This window comes from Perissodus microlepis, chromosome 19 (assembly GCF_051167445.1).
Source record: "Perissodus microlepis isolate ML-2025 ecotype Zambia chromosome 19, ASM5116744v1, whole genome shotgun sequence".
In the NCBI taxonomy this organism is placed as follows: domain Eukaryota; kingdom Metazoa; phylum Chordata; class Actinopteri; order Cichliformes; family Cichlidae; genus Perissodus; species Perissodus microlepis.
In genome coordinates, this window is record NC_140479.1 from 3451819 (window position 1) to 3472418 (window position 20600).

Sequence of the window (20600 nt, forward strand, 5' to 3'; positions counted from 1 at the left end):
TCACTGCTGTCACTGAGACAGGTGTAGGTGATCTTGAACAGAAAGTATGGGGAAGTTCTGTACTTTTAAAATGTTTAATGGCTGAATCTGTGAAAACACGTCATGTTCAGAGCACAGTCAGACTGTCTGCAGCTGCTTTTATGAAATCGCTTTAAATCGCTTTAAATACATGAAAATCATCAGGAGGAGACAATTTCACTCTGAGCTGACACAACTGCTTTCTCTGTTTGACGAGTTCTGAGCTTTGATGCCAACTTAATTAACAAGGAAATGAAAGTATCAGTCAGCTGGTTCATGTGCAGCAGGAGGGAAAGAGTCTGAGAGGAAACCTGTCAGCAAGCAGGTTAAATTGACAGAGTCTGGAAGCCTGCTAACTAACTCTGAGAGAAAACCTGGAGATTTCCTCATCTGAGGGTTAAGAAACTCAACCTGCGTCCTGGAATGGCAGCCACAGATATAACAGATACCGTGTATATCCACTGTACTATATACAACTAGTCTTCTAGAAACCACAGTTACTTCCTCTCAAACATCCTCTGAGCTTCCTGTCACTGTGTCTCTGTAGATGGTGATCGAGGGCGTGCGAGGCTCTGGTATTGAGGGAGATATTGCCATCGATGATGTCGCTATTGAGGAGGGAGAATGTAAAGACCCCCCTCCCAACAGTAAGTATGCCCTTGATGAAAAGCTTTTATTTGATTCATGGCTCCTTCAAACACACACTCAGTCTCAGTTCCTTTCTTAGACCTCCAGGACTTGTTTTGAATACTTTTTGTTTCTGAGTTCTGTAAACATGAAATATGCTCAGAGCCTTCGAACAATAGCCTCCTTTTTAAACTTAAGTTTATTTCATTGACCGAAAATGGCCAAAAGTGTCGACACAGACATCTACAGCATGTATCGTCCAAATGAAGCTACAACTTGGTGAAATCGCTGTGAAAGGATTGTTGTTGTTTTGTAATCGATCACTTATGCTCCAAGTCTGTGTTTGCAGTAGCGCAGTGCACCATTGTGTGAAAACATGAAGTCCTGATAAACAGAGGAATGTAAAAGTCCACATTTTGATACATCATTAAATGTTTTTGTCAGAGTTCTGCTTTCACACACACACCTGCAGCTGCTGCTGTGCTTCACACCACTTAAATGCAGCTTAAACTTGATTCGAATGTTTTATTTAAACATGGCAGTCTTTACCCTGTGAGTCATTCATACTCGCTCTCTTTCTTTTTTCCACACAGATCTAAGGTCACTCGCCCCACCCTCATCGCCACATATATGGCAGCACTGCATCACTCTGATTCTGGCTCTGATTGGCCAGCAGAGGTGACCCCTCCTCTCTGTCGGACATTGCGACCTTTGACTCTTTGCCCACCTATTCCTGCTCCATCATTCCCAACATTTAACCCCACTCCATCCCTCTGCTACCAAAGATACAGTCAGAGACGAGATAGCTAAAGCAGGAGGCCATACGATGGTTTGGTGACATGAGAGTTGAGTTTAAAGGTGCCAGATTTATTTTATTGGGCTCCTCTTCTCTCTCGAGTCACAGTGATCTGTTTCTGACAGAGCAGCTTCAGTCCAAGACGTGTTTGCAGTAGCTGAGCTTAGAGACTGGAAACAGGGGGAAACTGCTGTGCAACAAGCTCTGACATTGAAGAACCTTCAAGCCACAGCAGTATTGTCTGATTAGTCACCATATTTCTCTACGTGTTCCAGGAAAAGCATTCATTTTGTAAATAAGACAGCTTTATTTAGAATTAAATTAATAAGATCTGCTGTTTATCTCTCTGTTGGCTGCTGGACTTTGTTTGGTTTGACATCGATGAGATAAACAGTTGATTTTTCTTACGTGTCTTCCGTGCACACGCAGTAGGGAGGTGACAGTTACCTGTTTGGCATTTTAACCCCCAAAGACATTCCTCAGGTGTAGCTTTTTTCAAGTTGGAGCTTTATTTCAAAGCAGCATTTTCTTTGAATATGTTTTTTTGATGCAGTACCACCTGTGGCTGCTGATGAGAAAAAGGACTTCGCTTAAACGTCTTTTATCAGATCATTTCAAAGCAGAACCAGAAGTTTAAGTCTGACTTTTCTTCTTCTCTCCTTCATCAATCCTTATTTTTGGCACTTGTGTAAACTGTGCCATGGGGACCTGTGCTGGTATCATTAATGGGTATCACTCTGCATGAATGAAGGAACATGTCATGTTTATAGGCAGATCACACTTTGAATTATGTTCCCATCCTGCCAGAAGGCCCTGGTTATTAGTGCAAATCCAACATTACAAACACAAGTAGTTTTCCAGCATAAATTTCAGACACGTGAAGCCAGAAGGTCTGAGAGGCACTGCTGGGAAATGCTGGCATTTAGCAGCAAGCATGTGTGCAGAAGAAGAAAGAGGAACCAAAAAGAAAGAAAACAAACTATTCGCGTGGCGTCGTCACAGCAAATCCACATCAATCAGCCAATCCTGATATTTGATTTGGCACTTCCTGACCCTTCCCTGTCTTTCCTCCTGGTCTTGAGTCAGGGATCTTTCACATGTCTGATGTTAACCATCACATTATGGAGTAACCAACAAATGATGCACGCTCTAAAAGTCTTTAGGTAGTCCAGGATCAGAATCACTCGTTGGTTAGACATCCTAATGTGGATTAGGGTGAAGAATCCGTGGATGCCTGTTTTTAAAGAGTTTGCTGTCTTAAAGATACTTCATCAAATTCCTGTGTAAAAGCTTCCAAAATTATAAAGCTGTCAGCAGTAAAGCCGTCGATATGAGTTTATGTTTTGTGTTAAAAAGATGTCAAAGTTCAGTTAGGCCCGGCTTGCAAACATCAGTTTGTACCATAAGATGGTGCAGTGGACCATCTGGGTGAGTCGTTAGGAGCACATTATTGATGGTGGCAATCTGAGAAAAGGACGAACATCTGGAATAAATGGTGGGGTAGCTAAAGAGAAATAAGAAACAAAGCACACATCTGGACACACTGCAGGACACCCACTGAACTGCTGCCCACAGTTATTCTTTCATTACAAAATGAGCCTTTAAAGTAGAAATAACTGATGTACAGTCAACCACTCCATGTGTGACAGAACAGTTACAGTCTTTACTGCACGGGCTGTTGTTCTGCTTTTACACGAGCCCTGAGAGCTAAACACAGGTAACCTACAGCTTAGTACTGCCCCTGAAGACATCCTGCCCTGAAGGTTTCACGTGGACATGCAGAGTTTCCCATCACAGTCAGGTTGTCCCATCAGCAGATGCAGCTTATGTCTCTGTTTCCAGTCTGACATCCAGTTTTCTACAGCGAAGCTCTTTAAACTTTCAGGCAAAGTCAGTGTTAGAAGAGAGGACATGCACAGCTTGAATGTCAGCCTTCCTCCCTGTCCCACCTTTCCTTCTCATTATCCACGTCCCCATAAATCCATTCTCCCCCTTAGCACATCAGCAGTACTGTACTGTGAGATGGACCGACAGTCATCTCTCGTTTATCTTTTTATGCTTTTGGTGGGCGGGTGGACCAAGCAAATGGCATTTAAAAATAAAAAACGTACTTTCAGAGCCTACTTTGACATCTGTCTGTCTGTGGCGGACCAAGGAGGAGAGGTCAGCATCTGCCATCAAGTGCCTTCAGATTCACAGAGGGAACATTCGCTGAGCCACGGACCGCCAGCCTTCGTCACAGAAACGAAGAGTCAAACATCTTTCTGTCTTAATGACTGGAGTGAACATAAAACGTCCCCCGGTTTGATTATGCAGAGAAACACTTTATTTCTTTTTCTTTTCGTGGAGATGTTGGATTTTGTCAAAACCTAAGCCATGCTGAATGGCATTTTAAAAAGGCACCAATAAAGAAGCCATGGACAAGGAAACTGTGGATACAGGACATCTGATTTATTTAACCACATAAATAAAAGACCAACACGTGACCATCATCTGACGATATGATGATACCTGTTTTGGACAGTTCTCATCCCTGTTTCAATGGGATTCATGCGTTGGCGTTTCAGAACCATTTTAGTATTCCAAAATAAGAGTTTCTGGTAGGAGCCGAAGACTTTAATGCTACCTGAGACCAACAGTTACCTTAAACTACAAAATTAGCTAAAGATTTCCAACAAATAAAAGAAGAAAAGTATGTCAAATCAAATCCTCTGTTGTTCCTACGATAGTGTAAAAATGGTGTTGGGGAGGGGAGGCTGTTTTTATTTTGTTGTTTTTAACATGTGTGGGGGTTTTAACTGAATTTTTCTTTGGGTTTTGAGATTTCTATTAAATCTATAAAAAAGTATTAAAGAAGATTTTAAACTATAAAGCATTTTTGTATCCTAAAGAAACTGACATCGTGGTTGAAGAGGTCATGCTCATATTTCGAAGCATCTATTAGAAAAGCACAAAAGATTCATAATTATTAACCCTCTCAGGCTCAAATTAAGTTTTTTGTTGCTAATGCACAACCAAGTCCTGCAGTGGTACTTCTGAGTAAAAAAAAAAACTCATAAAATATGTATGTGGGGTAATCAGGTTGTTAGTTTTTAACTGTTGCAAATCGGCAACGTCTGCCTCGAGAGGGTTAAACAGAGTCAACACACGTGCACACCTATGATTCCTGATTCATCGTCTCTGCTCATATATGTATGTGTATGTATGGAAGCCCATTTCTGCCAAGAAAAATGGCTCCACAGTTAGCATGATGAACACTGAAATAATCTATCATTTACCATTTGTTTATTTTTGTCTTTATTTTGACTTATTTTGATTTTGTTACCATCCCCTCGTTCTGCTACAGAAAAGAAAAATACTGGATTACAAATGAGCATGATTAAAAATAAATAAATGGATGGATAAAAAAAGACAGCTGGGATGGGCTGCAGCGCCCCGCGGGGAGGGTAAATCATGGACTGCCTCTCTCCATGGGTGTTATCTCTCTATTGTAGGCGGCAGTTTGGGTTTAATGGATCATAGGTCATAATTCATCTTATTAGGTCCTGACTGAATTTCTGTGGGTCTGTAGGTACAACTTTTATTTTTTCCCCTTTCTTACGTATTTGTAAAATCTGGCTTAATTTCATCATTTGGAGTTTAAATTATACATTTTGGTTTTTACATAATGATTAAAATGTCTTTTTTTTTTTTGTTTTAAGAACTTTCTTTCACAACTTTGACTCTTTTTTGCACGAATGGGCTTCTGTACACCAGCTGGAACTCATCCTACTTCCATTTTGATCACATGGTTTCATAAAATCATCTTGACCTGAAAATTAATTTTAATCAAAGTAATGAAACCATGCTTTGAATGTATGTGACAAAAGTTCTCTGAATGGATCCGAATATGTAAATCTGTGGGGATGTTTCGATCAAATGGAAGTGCACCGGACTTGTCCAACAGTGACAACCTTATAAAAATAGTTTATTATTATTATTCATTCTGATTCACTGTGTCTTTAAAAAATTCAAACAAGTTTTCAGCCGATAGAAATGAGACGTATTTCCATCCCAGAGGATTAGCAGAGGATTCGTGGGACGAATGATTTCCCCGGATTTTTCTTCCTCTGGTGACTTTTTCCTCCTGTGTTTTTCTGCTGCAGCTGATGATCAGATTATTATTTCAGCTCCTCTGGGTATTAGTTTTCCTCGGCTACATTATTATCACATTAGCTGGAAATGGGTGGTTGCCTCTGAAGAACACCAGTAGGTTTATGTATTTTTTTTCACATATATTGAACAGTTTTCATGACTCTGCAACCTTTTTACAGAAAGAAGCCTCATTTAATCAAAAATAGATCATTTATACAAATATATATTATTATGTTGCACTTCAGCATACGCTCAACAAATGAAAGGAAAAATTTACACTTGTCACAAAAATAAATGAATAAAAAACTGTAGTTTCTGAGTTTTGACATACATGTCAGATCTTTTCAGTCACTGTCACAGTTCTACAGCAATGTTTCAGTAAACATGGACACGTGACTTAGTCTGCACAGGAATCACATTCATTGAAATGTAATTGAGAGAAAGTAATAATAATAATAATAATGGATTGCATTTACATAGCGCTTTTCGGGGCCCTCAAAGCGCTGTTGGAGGCAGCTACAGTTGTAGCCACAGCTGCCCTGGGGCAGACTGACAGAAGCGAGGCTGCCATATTGCACCATCGGCCCCTCTGGCCATCACCAGTAGGCAGTAGGTGAAGTGTCTTGCCCAAGGACACAATGACCGAGACTGTCCGAGCCGGGGCTCGAACCGGCAACCTTCCGGTTACAAGATAAACTGCCAACTCTTTGAGCCACGATCGCCCTATAACGAAAAGTAAAGAACCAGTCAGCAGCCAATGAAGGGAAAACTATTCCAACACCACATTTACTACATTTATGTACTTGAAGTTTATGATTTTTTTTTTGCACATTATGTGAAACCTCTATATTTTCCTTGGATGACATTTTCTCTTTATGTTACGTTTGGATAATATTATCAGTATTCTCCTGAACTGTAGATCAGCCACCCTGTTTTCCTTGTTTGACCAGATTTTTATGTTGGCAGCCACAGAAGTGAATGTACCAAAGCGTTCATTTGGCCACGCCCTGATTGATTTGTTTGCTGTTTGCATTGTTAGCTCATGTTTCAGAATGAAAAGGCCACTCTTGAAATGAAGACTTAATTTAAAGAAATAACAAAAGAACAGCCCAGATCTCTCCATGAAACCAGTTTGAGGCTCAATTATATCGGAGCCACTGGAAACAGAAGCGTTGTCCATAAAAATAAAATAAAAATACCTGTAATTTATCAATGAAGGCAGTAGCTTTGTTTTAATCCCCAGATGAAAGCTTAAGGTTATAACTTTCATAATTTAACTGCGGTCAGCTAAAGAGAAACAATGGAGTGACTTATTCACAGCTCACACAGGTCTGTATGTGACTCACATAAAGGACTTGACTTTTGTTTTTCTCCCCTCCGCTCCTTCAGACTTGTTGTTGGTCCAAGTTCAGGTCCAGATGTGCAAATGACAAAAGGCTCGATCCACAGTAACCCATATTCCTGCATTCAGTTCCATTTATTTCTCTTTATTTATTCAGCAGACGTGTGGGTGAACATATTATTTCTGATCCATTTCCACTCTTTAGTTCAATTCTATTCAATTCAATTTTATTTATACAGCACCAAATCACAACAACAGTCGCCTCAAGGCGCTTTATACTGTAAGGTAGATCGTACAATAATAGATACAGAGAAAAACCCAACAATCATATGACCCCCTATGAGCAAGCACTTTGGTGACTGTGGGAAGGAAAAACTCCCTTTTAACAGGAAGAAACCTCCAGCAGAACCAGGCTCAGGGAGGGGCGGGGCCATCTGCTGTGATTGGTTGGGGTGAGAGAAGGAAGACAGGATAAAGACATGCTGTGGAAGAGAGACAGAGATTAATAACAGTTACCCTGCAAACTGTTTGTTCTTGTATGCAGACGATGGCTGTAGCTTTGTTTCTCTCCACTTTGGTGGAGTCTGCACTAACAATTTGAAGTATTATTAAACCCTGGCCTGGGTGTCAGTATAGCTCACTGGGCCCAGGTCTGACTCCACCCTGAGTCACTCACAGTGTGTCAGCCCTCTCTCCCTCCCTGCCACTCTCTACTGCTCAATCATAAAATATTTGGGCTATTATAAAGTAAATGAAACCAAATCAATAACTTTTACATTTTAACTACCCATGGTGTCATAATAATTAATATTACATGAAACATTTTAAAAGACCTTATGGTAGAATGGTCAGGGTAATATTGATGAATATGATAGTTAAAGCAATAGAAAGTATTATTGTTGGTTATTTTTCTGAGGAACAACATAAAATAAGACTAAAAAACAGCAAAAATAAACATAAAAACACTGGAACTTAAAAGCTAAACTAAAACCTTTTTATTACTTTAAAGATTTTATTTCTGCAGGAATTGGTCACATGTTCTAAACTCAGGCAGCACGTAGGCAGGTAAACTCAGGCTCTGATACCGTATGACACTTGTTCTTTTTCCAGCCCAGACCTTACATTTCGAATAATCTCTGCTGGACAAAGCGTCTCCTGTCGACTTTGCAGGGGAAAAGCATATCCTCGTTAACTTCCTCAGAGGTTCTTTTGCTTGTGTTGTATATGTTTGGATTTTTGGAAGAGGAGTGGGCAATAAAGTTTTAAAAGCTACCATCAACTCTCTATGGACATGCGAAGAAAATATTTTTATAACTGTCATTATTTTCTGCAGTACATTCTCACCTAAGTGATGCTACACTGCATACTGGTTATTATTATTATTATTATTATTATTATTATTATACAAATAAATACACTCCAAATGTAACAGTGTTGTGTTGTGTGTGTATTCATTACTCCCATCACATTCACCCAAAGTTCAAGCGTTTGAGCATGGTCAGCTGCAGAGCATGAGCACAACACACAATCCTCACATTAAACTCAGACTGTGGTTAAGGCCAGTCTGAGTGCACAGCTACCCTTTTAAGCCTAATTACTGACTCAACGATCTTCTTTAAAGGTCAGCATCTCCCAGTTTAGATATGGTCTACATAAGGTATAGTATCTATTTTTATCTAAATACAACAACATGACGGCCAGTAGGAACTGTTTGTTTTGTTTGCTTTAGCCATTGTTCACACATTGAATGAAATGTACACATTGTTCACTGCACACTGTGTTAGCAATCAAACGACACTCTAGTTTCCTCTATTGTCAAAAACGTGATGAAACTGTGCATTGCACTGCATTTAAGATGGAAGCCTCTGAAAACTTTCACGTCTTCAGCGAATCGTTTGATCAGGGAGTCTTTCAAGCCTTTTTTCCCATCTGAAGCCACCAGAGTAAAACCGAACGTGACGACAGACCACAGACACCTTAAATAAACATAATAGCTATAAATGAGAGTCGATGCCTGTGTGGTTTCTGCTGACTGCTGGCCCTGTTTGATTTCAGTCTGGAAAATGGAAAAAATGAAGGTAATTTCCATCATTTGAATAGAAAGATTGACAGGATAAAATGAAGCTGAGTAATTAGAGTTTGCAGCAGGCAAGAGGGAGCTGAACGAGAAGCTTTCACCTCGTGGATGGAAATGACAGATTTCAGTCAGACCTGAAATGTTTTTACTGAAACAAGTGAAGTCCCTGCAGGATAAAACACAGCACTCAATTCAACATATAATTGTTTTAGACACATTTTCCAAAATTAATCCTGATGTAAATTTGTTGATGTATGGATATCTGATCAAGAAATTGTTTTGGGGAAATAAAGTCTTCTGTTTTGGTTCAGTAGTTTTAGCTGTTGGTCTGCTGCTGCTACTGGGACAACTTGTGTCTTTCCATTAGGTCAAACTGGAAACTGTCATCGATAATTATTTTTAGGAGTCCACTCGGACGTGGACCGTGAGCCATGACACTGTAACGAGCGTGTACCCCAGCTGACCATGTTCAGAACTCTCAGACTGCAGCGGACATGTTTATCCAACCTTCATTTACTGAATCCAGCAGCCTCAGGAGCCTTACAGCCACCATTCATCATCCTTCAGTTGATTTTCAGTTGCAGCCCTGGCATGCGTTAAGCAGATCACACTGAGGCTGGTCTGGATGGGCTATAAGTGGGTTTTGTTACCTGCCTTCTGTTATGATTTAAACCAGTGATTTTTAGTGATTTGGCCCATTCAAAGTAACATTTTCTTTAGGGCATATCTAAATAAACTTGCCTATAAACGCTTTCCTCTCTGCCGCTCCTCCTTCACATTTACAACCCAAGAAGGAGCTCCTAATGTTTTGTTGTTTGATTTCTGGTTCCTGCCTTTATGTCACTGAACTTCCTCCTGGTGTTAGGGTTCGTCTGGTCTTTCTTGGCTTCCCTCTATTGGTCTGTGTGCTTTATTATCATTTTTATTTGATTATGGGAATGCCATTGTTGGGTGACAGAATTCATTTATTTGTTTATGCTGAGTGGATCTGCTAATGAGCAGGGGGTCCGTTCTTCGTACCTCGCTAAGTAAGTTAGCTTGATTTGATTGTTGACGATTTCGCGTGATCTTGGATCGTTCGGTTCGCCGAAGCTCATCCGGGACTTGCTGTCATAGCAACAGATCCGTAAGCGTAAACCTGCTTGGGAGCAGGCTTACTTTATGTAAACAGGATTAGATCGCGGCCACTCAGGTATGTCCGCTTCATTTATACGAAAGCAACAGTGATATTTTTCCACTGTTTTTCCATAAATAAATATTATCAATGTAACTAAAGATAATGCAGTATTTGATTCTTTTATTGATTTCATACAGATACATACAGGTCATTTCCTTAAAAAAGGGAAATGTACTATTAATCATTCTATTTCATGTATTTGATTATTTCAGATGTAATTCATATTTTAGAGTAGTAATAGTAAATTACTTCGTGTAATCAAGATGAGAGACCACGGCTGTAAAAGCGAAGGTGGATTTGGGAAGTCTGTCGCAGCCATGTCCTGTCCGTTTGTACGCGAGCAACCCATTGCAGAAGGTGCAAGATTGATAAGGAGAGTTTTCAGAATTCAGCGTATATTGCGGGATAGACAGGATCCTTTAGCTCAGCGCGACAGTGTGCTCATAGAGAGATATCGATTTTCCCGTGAGGGTATTATTTACTTAACCAACTTGTTGACGAGGGGGTGCAGGACCACCACCTGTCTTTTTTTGCTCTGCCCTTTTCTTGGTTGCTGTTATAAACAAACAAACAGATTATTTCAGGGTCTCTTTTCAAGAGACTAAAAGCAATATAAGTGATAAATATTACCATTCTGTAGAATATTCTTATATTTCACTTTTACTTGTTCCCATGTTCTAGTGGGTCCTGTTGTGGCTCTAATGTGAAAGAGGATATAATGTAATATAATATAATATGATATAATATAATATAATATGATATAATAAAATATAATATGATATAATGTAATATAATATGATGAATTACTTACGAGTTTAATTTGTCAGCAACTTTCTGCCAGCCCTCTCTCCTTGCTTTTGCAGCCTTTGCAGTGTTCCCTTGCGTTTTAATTCAACTCTGAAACTCCTGAAATCCCTCAATCAAGAGTTCTTGCTCTGCTGCCGAAAAATACTGAGCGCGCTCCTTCGACATTTTCGCCGACCAATCAAAGGGTTGCCGATCAATGTTTCTACTATCGATGCGTAGCCCCTTTTAAGCCACCCAGTGATCTCACATTACTTCATCCAGCTGTACTAATCGTCAACAACAGGTGTGTTCGGAGAACCGGAATAGCGAGCTCAAAGTTGGCGCGATGATTTGATCTTGGATGTGTCATTTGATCTTGGATGTAGTAAGCGAGGTACGAAGAACGGACCCCAGGTTCAACTTTATGGCTGTGTTTTGATGACAACCATCCCAAAAACTGCTTAAAAGATCCAGGGTCAGGTCAAATTTTGCCGTTTGATCTGGTTCAAGCATGAATCCATATAAGGAGAACAACAGCACCACTTACAACCGCAAAGCTCTCCACAGAGTGGTGGGGTATGCGGAAAGGATAATTGGAGGTGAGCTTCCCTCCCTCCAGGACATCTACAGGAAGCGGTGCCTGAGGAAAGCGGGGCAGATCATCAAGGACTCCAGTCACCCCAGCCATAAACTGTTCAGACTACTTCCATCAGGCAGGAGGTACTGCAGTATCAGGAGGTTCTGCAGTATCAGGAGGTTCTGCAGTATCAGGAGGTTCTGCAGTATCCGGTCCCGAACCAGCAGACTGACAGACTTCTTTTTCAATCAGGCCATCAGACTGCTGAACACTTCATAGACACCTCACCTTCACTTACCAGAACCTCAACATCATGCACTCCATGCTGTATATAAATGCCACTTGTTTTGCACATTTCGAACTTCCAACCTCTGTATATTTAATTTAATTTAATTTAATGTATATACACACACACATAAATATTTAGTATACATATTCAGTAATGCGCATACACTCTTATATTTGTACATATATTTATTGTTATAATCCTCAGATTTAGCCATTCTTATATTTTGCTTGTTCTTATGTTATTGTATTTTGCACACCTCTGTTGCTTGTGAAGCTCGCACACAATAATTTCACTCGCATGTGCTGTATCAGTGTACCTGCACATGTGATGTGACATTAAAAGTGATTTGATTTGATTTGAGAATGACCTGACCCTAAACCCCACTTTGTTTCAATGCACCTGAAAATAACATGTGTTTAATTTTGTTGTAAATACGGGGGCAAAAGGGAGGAGACTGCATTTAGGGTTAGGCGTGGGTACTTAAGAGGTTAATAGAAGGGCTGTGCCCTTTGCCCCACTGTGGTTTTGTGTCTAAGCACTCCATGTAACTAGTTTTACGTGCGTTTTACAACTACATGGATGTACTATTGCTGTGTGATTTATTACTGAAGGTTACTCTCCATACCAACACCAACTAGATGTTTAAATCTTAATATAAATGAGTAACAGTAGGTGGACATTAGGTAAGGCTGCACTTTTTGCAGCAATCTCGTATAGAAAACTATTCCACGCGTATATAAAACAGGTCCGCGGCTCTGAACCGTAGTAAAGGGACCTCTGGCTAATACGTCGTGTTCGTGTCGGGCTCGTAGCTGAAAACTAGCTTTACTTTGTTGTCTGGGTCAACTTTGCTAGCGAGAGACAGAGAGAGGCGTTGAAAGGCTGCTCCAACGGAACTTATTGTTTCAGAGGAAAACAGGAACACAGTGTACAGTCGAGTCTTAATAGCTTACTTACAACTGGGCTCGTCAGGCTCTCTTCTTGGCTGCAGTGGTTATTATTATATTTACATGCTTCCAGCTCCCGTTTCTGCTCCGTGACAGCTCGTACTTTTCCTTTTTCTCCCTCCCTCCCTCACAGACACATAACGGGTACAGCAGTCCATTCTCCCTGGAGCACGGACTACACTGCCCATCAGGCTACATGCTTTAGGGCAGCGGTCCCCAACCTTTTTTGCGCCACGGACCGGTTTATGCCCGACAATATTTTCACGGACCGGCCTTTAAGGTGTCGCGGATAAATACAACAAAATAAAACTAGTACCGGTACCGAAAAAAGAAGAGTTATTCATAACACACGTGAAAAGACCCAGGAAAACCGAGTAAACGATAAAAACGATAACAAAATAACGCTAAAAACCGATAAAAACCTGAAAACCATACATTTCACACCTGAGCCTCAACTCTCGCGGCCCGGTACCAAACGACTCACGGACCGGTACCGGTCCGAGGCCCGGGGGTTGGGGACCGCTGCTTTAGGGCGATGCCTGTAACACTCTGCCTGTTGCCTTCATATTAAATCATTTTTAAAAATATTTCTTCACGTCAGACGGGAGATTGAGACACGGGAATTAGGGCCTCTTAATGCGTGTTTTGTTTGGGTTTCCACCGTGTGGAATTACCAAAAATAGAGGGTATAGCCAAATATATTGTGGCGAGCTCAGACAAGGAGGAGACAGAGGTGTCGTTTGGTCCTGCTTCCCTGAGTTGCCAGGGAGCACAGCCGTTTATTTTCCAACAGAAACACACCGCCGCTAACCAAACGGCTCGGCATAGCTTAGCACAACAACAACAACAAAAAGGCGCTCTCTCACCCAGGAAACACACAGTTGCAGAGAGAGCGTACGTCGCCCTGTAACCATGGCAACCGTAATGCTGCCGCCTGGAACAACAGAACACAGCTGTCAAACAAAACCCAAACAGTCCTGACCCGCGACAATATGAAACAGGAAAATACCGCCGTGTAATCCATTTATTTCAACAAAGTAACTGTATTCTAAATACCACCTTTTTAAACGGTAACTGTAACGGAATACAGTTACTCATATTTTGTATTTTAAATACATAACGGCGGTACATGTATTCCGTTACTCCCCAACACTGGTGGTGGACACATAGGTCTGGGAACAATCGCCTCCAAATTCTTTGATTTGTTGTGAACAGTGAGTTCAAACAACAGCACACTGACACAGAGTCATGGTGGGAGAGGGTGGAGGGAGCTTTGGCGTCGTCATGTTCAGATCAAACAGCTTTTAGAGCAGCACAGTTTAGCAGTCACCTGAACACAAAGTTGCTCTCTGATCTGTCAGTTAACCTGAGTGAACCTGATGCCTCATAAGTCAGTGGAGGTTTGACTGTGTGGAGATCAACACTTGCAACTGTTTTCACTTTAACTGGAAGAACTTAGTGCAGTAAGCAGTCCCAGACTTTTCTTCCTGTTGGTGTATGACGTCTGTGATGGCTGCACGCAACAACACAATTCAAATACTTGGGTAATATTAATTTTACCTTTTTGTTTTATTTTTACATTGTGCTTTAAAGCTTCTGTGATCATGTGTTAACCTGTTTACCTGTAATGCATGACAGCACTAAGCTATAGTCCAAATGGTGGCATAGACTCTGTTTTGCATTGTATATGCTATATTAATTATATTTCTGTTCTTTTTGAGTTAGCTGGCTGCCGCTCCAGACCTTCCTGGTCTGGCTGAAAGAGGAGGCTGAGGGTGGAGCTGGTTTAAATGCAGAAGCCAATAAAATGGACTGAACCATCTATTGTGATCATGTAGGGGGGATGGGGCTCTTCTTGAATCATGGTTAGCTGTTATCTCTCTAGTTTACACCTTTGGTGTATATAATGGTTTATTCATTTGCTATATAACTGGAGCTGTTTCTCATTTGGGCAGGCAGAGTTATGTTTTGTTCTTGGTTCTTAAAATAGCTTGTTTTTGGCATTTTGAATTTTTGTAATCATTTTGTCCTTTTTGGGGTATAATAAAACCCATTTTGAAGATTATGTCTGTGCCTGTGTGTTCCTGGCTGCTTGGTCCATGATAACGTCCTAAACCAAAGAATGATGTGACGTTTTTTAACTCTGAATAAACAGTCAGTTCTGCTAAGACAGTTTGTTGAGATGACATCAGTTTAAATACAAAGTGAAAAAACTAAGCACTTAAGCAGAGACAGACAAAGACTACAAAGAGATGTAAAATCACTACACAAAGACAGAGAGAAACAAAATCAAGCTTCAGCCATAAACTGCATGAGTCCAACCGTCCCCCCTCCCCAAACTGGTCCCAGCAGATGGCCCCGCCCCTCCCTTAGCCTCCATTCTGTCTGAGTTTTTCTTCCCACTGTCACCAAGTGCTTGCTCACAGGGTTTTGTTTGATTTTTTGGGGAGTTCTCTGTATTATTGTAGGTAGGGCTGGGTATCGTCACAGATTTCTAGAATCGATTCGATTTTGATTCACAAGGTCCCGAAACAATTCGACTCGATTCAATCCGATTCGAATAAGGTAAATTTTGCCTCAGACAGTCAGAAATATTATAATTCTGATCATGCATCAGTACATTTCCATGTTTTTTAAAAAGAAAGCTGACACTTGCGAGACTTTATCAAAGGTGTAAGCATCACAGCAGATGCCTTTGTGTCAAAGTAGCTGAAGATAAAACATTAAGGCGACTTTCCTGGTCTGGGATTTTATAGCAGATGACCTTAAAAATATCCTGCAGTAGATCAAAAACGAAAGAAAACCATTAATCAACATATGAACATTACCTGATGCTGCTGAAGTGAAGCAGAGCAAAGTTACAGCGGTTTTATTACAGACACAGCTGAGCGTTTTGCACTTTTGCATAATTTTAAAAAGTTTAAATTTGTTCAGTATTGAACAGCAGAAATGAGGCTTTCTTGTCAGAAGTAAGTAAATGAAAAAAACAGCAGCCGACAGCGCTGTAAACAACGGTAGTCTTGTGCGTAATAAGCAACCGTCAATGGTTTAATTGGAATGTTTCCGTTTTTTTCCCCCTCTTGTTTTTATGTTGCTCACCCTTGTCCTTGGTTTCTTTATTTATTTTCTTTCACTGCTTCGATCACCTGCTTCCACACTCATCCACAAACAACATCCTTTATTTCGACACATACGCACAGCACGATCACGCACAGTCATGCGCTCAACGGCAGCACATTTACATCAGTCAGACAGCGCACACAGTGGTATAGGATACACACACTTAAGCCAAGCCTACTCATATTAGTAAATATGCACACACATAGTCAGACTCAGGGAGCATCTCGCCACACATTTTTTCTCTCTCTCCTTCTCTTTATTTATAAACAAGTGATATATTCTCTCCACCTGTCTAAGCGACACACACAGCGTACACCCCTAGTTATACACAGACATCTATGGGTGCACTGAGGTTTGTTACATGGAATGTAAATGGTGCTGGCTCCAGAGAAAAGAGGTTAAAAATATTTAACCAACTCAAAAAACTACAGGCAGATGTTGTCCTTTTACAAGAGACCCACAGACCTCTTAGAGGTTTGAATGAACTTAAAACACCTGAGTTTCCTAATGTGTTCTCAGCTTGTTATAATTCTAAACAAAGGGGAGTAGCAATTCTAATACATAAAAATATTAATTTCACAGTACTCGATACAGTTATAGATCCAGAGGGCAGATTCTTAATCATTAAACTATCTATACATGATAAAAAGCTATGTATTGTAAGTGTATATGGTCCAAATGTTGATGATCCCTCATTCTTTCACGGTTTTTTCAGTGCACTCTCTGAACACTTAGATGGCACACTTGTTCTTGGAGGCGACCTCACCCTTGGACTAACCCAGGGGTCGGCAACCTGCGGCTCCAGAGCCCCCCCCCTGCAGCGGCGCTTTTCATTTTTTAGCAGCATAGTGCTTTTTTTCCAATTACTTTTTAAAAGTCAGGTCAAGGCTCCAAAATCCCAAAGGCGATATAACAGTTTTTGTTTGCTACATGGATCATTTTAGTTCAGCTTTCCTTTTGTTATATTTCTTAAAGAGTTCAAAATGTGTTAATTACATAAATAAAATGTAATTTTCTCTGTAGCACTTCATGGATTTTATAAGCAACACACCTTAGTTGTTCAAACAAAGCATAAAGGTAAAAAACAATATATACAGTGTTATCTTCATTTTGATGTCAAAAAGTATTTTCGGCTCCCAGTGTTTTCTTTTGCGTGGAAACCGGCTCCAAATGGCTCTTTCGGTGTTAAAGGTTGCTGACCCCCGGACTAAATGAAGAAATGGATAGGCTCAACACAGCAGGAACTCAGCGTAATTGGCAGTCCACAAATATAATCAAACAGTATATGAGCGACTTTGGTCTTTGCGATGCATGGCGCTCCCTTCACCCCACCAGTAAGGAATATACTTTTTTCTCACATGTTCATCACTCCTACTCTCGTCTGGATTATTTTTTGGTCAGCAGCTCACTGCTGAGCGACATTTCAGACACTGAGATTCACCCTATAGCTGTCAGCGATCATGCTCCTGTATCTTTAACACTAATGCACAACAATAATACTACGCCAAGTAAAAACTGGAGATTTAATACATCACTGCTTAAAGATGAAGGCTTTATTAAATATTTTAAAAAAGAGTGGACTCTATATTTAGACTATAATGACACTCCTGGAACATCAGCTTCTGTTCTATGGGAAGCAGGGAAAGCTGTGATGAGAGGTAAAATAATTTCTTTCTCATCACATAAAAAGAAAGAAGAAAACAAAAATATTCAGGAATTAGAAAAAAAACATCAAATCCCTAGAAGAAGCCTACGTGTCCCACCAAGATCAGGAAACATTGAACAAAATACGCAAAACAAAACTAGAATTAAATGAGATAATTGATTAAAAAAACCAAAATTCTTAGTACAAAGACTACGCTTACAAAATTATGAACATGGTGATAAATCTAGTCAATTTCTAGCAAACCAGCTAAAAATAAATAAAGAAAAAACAACTATATGTGCTGTTCAAGATTAATCTGGGAACACAGTATATGACCCAAAACAAATAAACAACATTTTCAAGGATTTCTATAAAACGTTGTATTCACCACAAATAAACCCGTCTAAAAAGGAAATTGATCATTTTTTAGACATAACTCTTCCAAAATTATTAGACACTCAAGCAATGGCTCTGGATTCACCACTGACATCAGGTGAACTCCAGGAAGCTCTGATAAGTATGTCCAATAATAAGGCTCCAGGTACAGACGGCTTTCCTGCAGAATTCTACAAAGAATTCTGGACAATTCTAGCACCAGTTTTCTACAGAACGTTGTTGGAAATCAAAGGAAAGGGAAGACTTCCATCAAATATGAATTCTGCAAACATTAATCTCCTGCTAAAACCAGACAAAGACCCTGTATATCCGTCCAATATCCCTTATAAATGTAGACCTTAAAATAATCTGCAAAGCTCTCTCAACGAGACTGGAGAAAATAACCCCCCTCTTAATTCATCCTGACCAAACTGGTTTCATAAAAGGTAGGCACTCATCAACAAATACACATAGATTACTTAATTTGATAGACTGCTCATACAGTAAAAACCTTGAAACTACAATATTTTCTTTAGATGCAGAAAAAGCATTTGACAGAGTTAACTGGAAATTTCTATTTGCAACTTTACACAAATTTGGTTTTGGATCCTCTTTCATAAACTGGTTAAAAATATTATACAATTCCCCAACAGCTTGTGTCAAAACAAATGACCAAACATCCTCCAGCTTCTGTCTCCTGAGGGGCACCAGGCAGGAATGCCCACTCTCCCCTTCACTGTTTGCAATTTTTTTGAACCACTAGCAGCAGCAATTAGACAGAATTCAGTAATTCAGGGCATAAAATGCAAGAACGTGGAACATAAAATCAGCCTTTATGCGGATGATGTGCTACTTTTTCTCCAAAACTCACAAACCAATATCTCTGGGGTGATTGAATTGATAAACTCTTTTGCAAGAATATCAGATTACTCAATTAACTGGTCAAAATCTACAGTCCTTCCGATTAATTGCTCCTTCCATAATTCTTCTTCTACACCACTGCAATCGGGAAATATAAAATATTTAGGTATTAATGTTTCTCCCAAGCTTGCAGATCTGACTAAATTAAACCATATCCCACTTTTAAAGACAGTAGAAGGTGATCTGGCTAGATGGAAATGTCTACCCATATCACTCATGGGAAGGGTTGCCGCTATAAAAATGATGGTATTACCAAAAATAAATTATTTATTCTCAATGATCCCAACTAAACCGCCACAAGATTGGTTCTGATCTCTAGATTCATATATGTCCAAATTCCTTTGGAAAGAGAAACCCCCACGTATAAGCTTAAAAACACTACAAAAGACCAAAGATAAAGGAGGATTAGAACTACCTACCTTTCAGCACTACTTCTTAGCCAACAGGCTTCAGTTTATCTCAGGATGGCTAAAACATACCTTCTTAGACGAACCTTGGCTAGATGTACAGGGTGGGCCATTTATATGGATACACCGTAATAACATGGGAATGGTTGGTGATATTAAAGTCCTGTTTGTGGCACATTAGTATATGTGAGGGGGCAAACTCCTCAAGGTGGGTGGTGACCATGGTGGCCATTTAGAAGTCGGCCATCTTGGATACAACTTTTGTTTTTTCAATAGGAAGAGGGCCATGTGACACATCAAACTTATTGGTAATGTCACAAGAAAAACAATGGTGTGCTCATACAGAATATATATCAGAGCCTTAAACAGGCTGACCTCTGCTAAATGGGTCAAACTGGGCAGAAAGTATACAAACACATAACATCCTTATAGAATATGATGTAACACTATAGATCAACTTACCTCAGAATATATAAAGCATATAAACAATTACAACAATATGATGCAACAAACACAGCAGTACTACTAATCCAAAATACTCAAAGCTTCATAGAAGTGAAACAAACATTTATTTTTAGCTCCATTCTGCTGCTGATACATACTTTAGGTTTCTGAACATTAAACTTGTTGCTGCCTTTCATAGTGTGTAACTTGAAGGCCCTGAGTACTTTCTCCCACACTGAAAACACTGGATGATCACATTATTTGAACATTACCTAATAAGACTGATTCAGGACAGACAGTTAGTTATTCTAAACTTTTCTAGCAGTCCTTCACAAACAGGGAACAGTCTGTCTATTCTCTCCATCTGTCAGCTGCTGCTGGCTCTTCCTCCTCCTCTTCCTCACACACTGCTGAGTTTGTCCTGGTGGATCATCAGGGGTGCAAAGCCTCACAGATGATGTGCAGCAGTGGGTCCCTCAGTCTGTCCTCACTCTGGACACTTGCAGTCGTCACACATGGAAATCAACTGTGTGATAAGCTGCAGGATTCAAACACAAGTGTAACTTATAAATACATGTTCATACTTTTATTACACAATCAGAGAGAAAGAAACAGAGAGAGAGTGAAGGACAGACAGACAGGTGACAGTCTCAGGTGTACACACTGCTACAAAACAGCACAAGAGAAGGAGGATTTAGTGTTTGTGTTATTACGAGTGCGAAACAAGAAGAGTTCCCAGATGGTACAGTGGACACATGTCTGACTGCTGTGATTAAAGCATCTTTCTTTCAGCTTAACGAGTGAACCGTCAGCTCGTTCAAACACACGTTAAAGTCCGTTTGGCTCGACACCACCGAACAGAGGCAGCAATATAACATAGCTAACATTAACAGTGCAGTGAATCCTGCTTGTGCCGTG

General features: G+C 40.1%; 2 protein-coding genes across 2 annotated transcripts in view; one reads left to right on the top strand and one right to left on the bottom strand.

The window, feature by feature from the left end:
* The window catches only part of mdga2a (MAM domain containing glycosylphosphatidylinositol anchor 2a), a 173312-nt gene extending 167411 nt beyond the window's left edge, over positions 1 to 5901 (top strand). The window contains exons 16-17 of the mRNA XM_084915816.1: positions 566 to 665; positions 1239 to 5901. Of these exons, the coding sequence (XP_084771942.1) occupies positions 566 to 665; positions 1239 to 1327 (189 nt within the window). The 3' untranslated portion in view covers positions 1328 to 5901. The remainder of the gene's footprint in view (positions 1 to 565; positions 666 to 1238) is intronic.
* LOC146365198 (dehydrogenase/reductase SDR family member 13-like) overlaps positions 1 to 20600 on the bottom strand; it is a 32076-nt gene that overhangs the window by 482 nt on the left and 10994 nt on the right. The window lies entirely within an intron of this gene.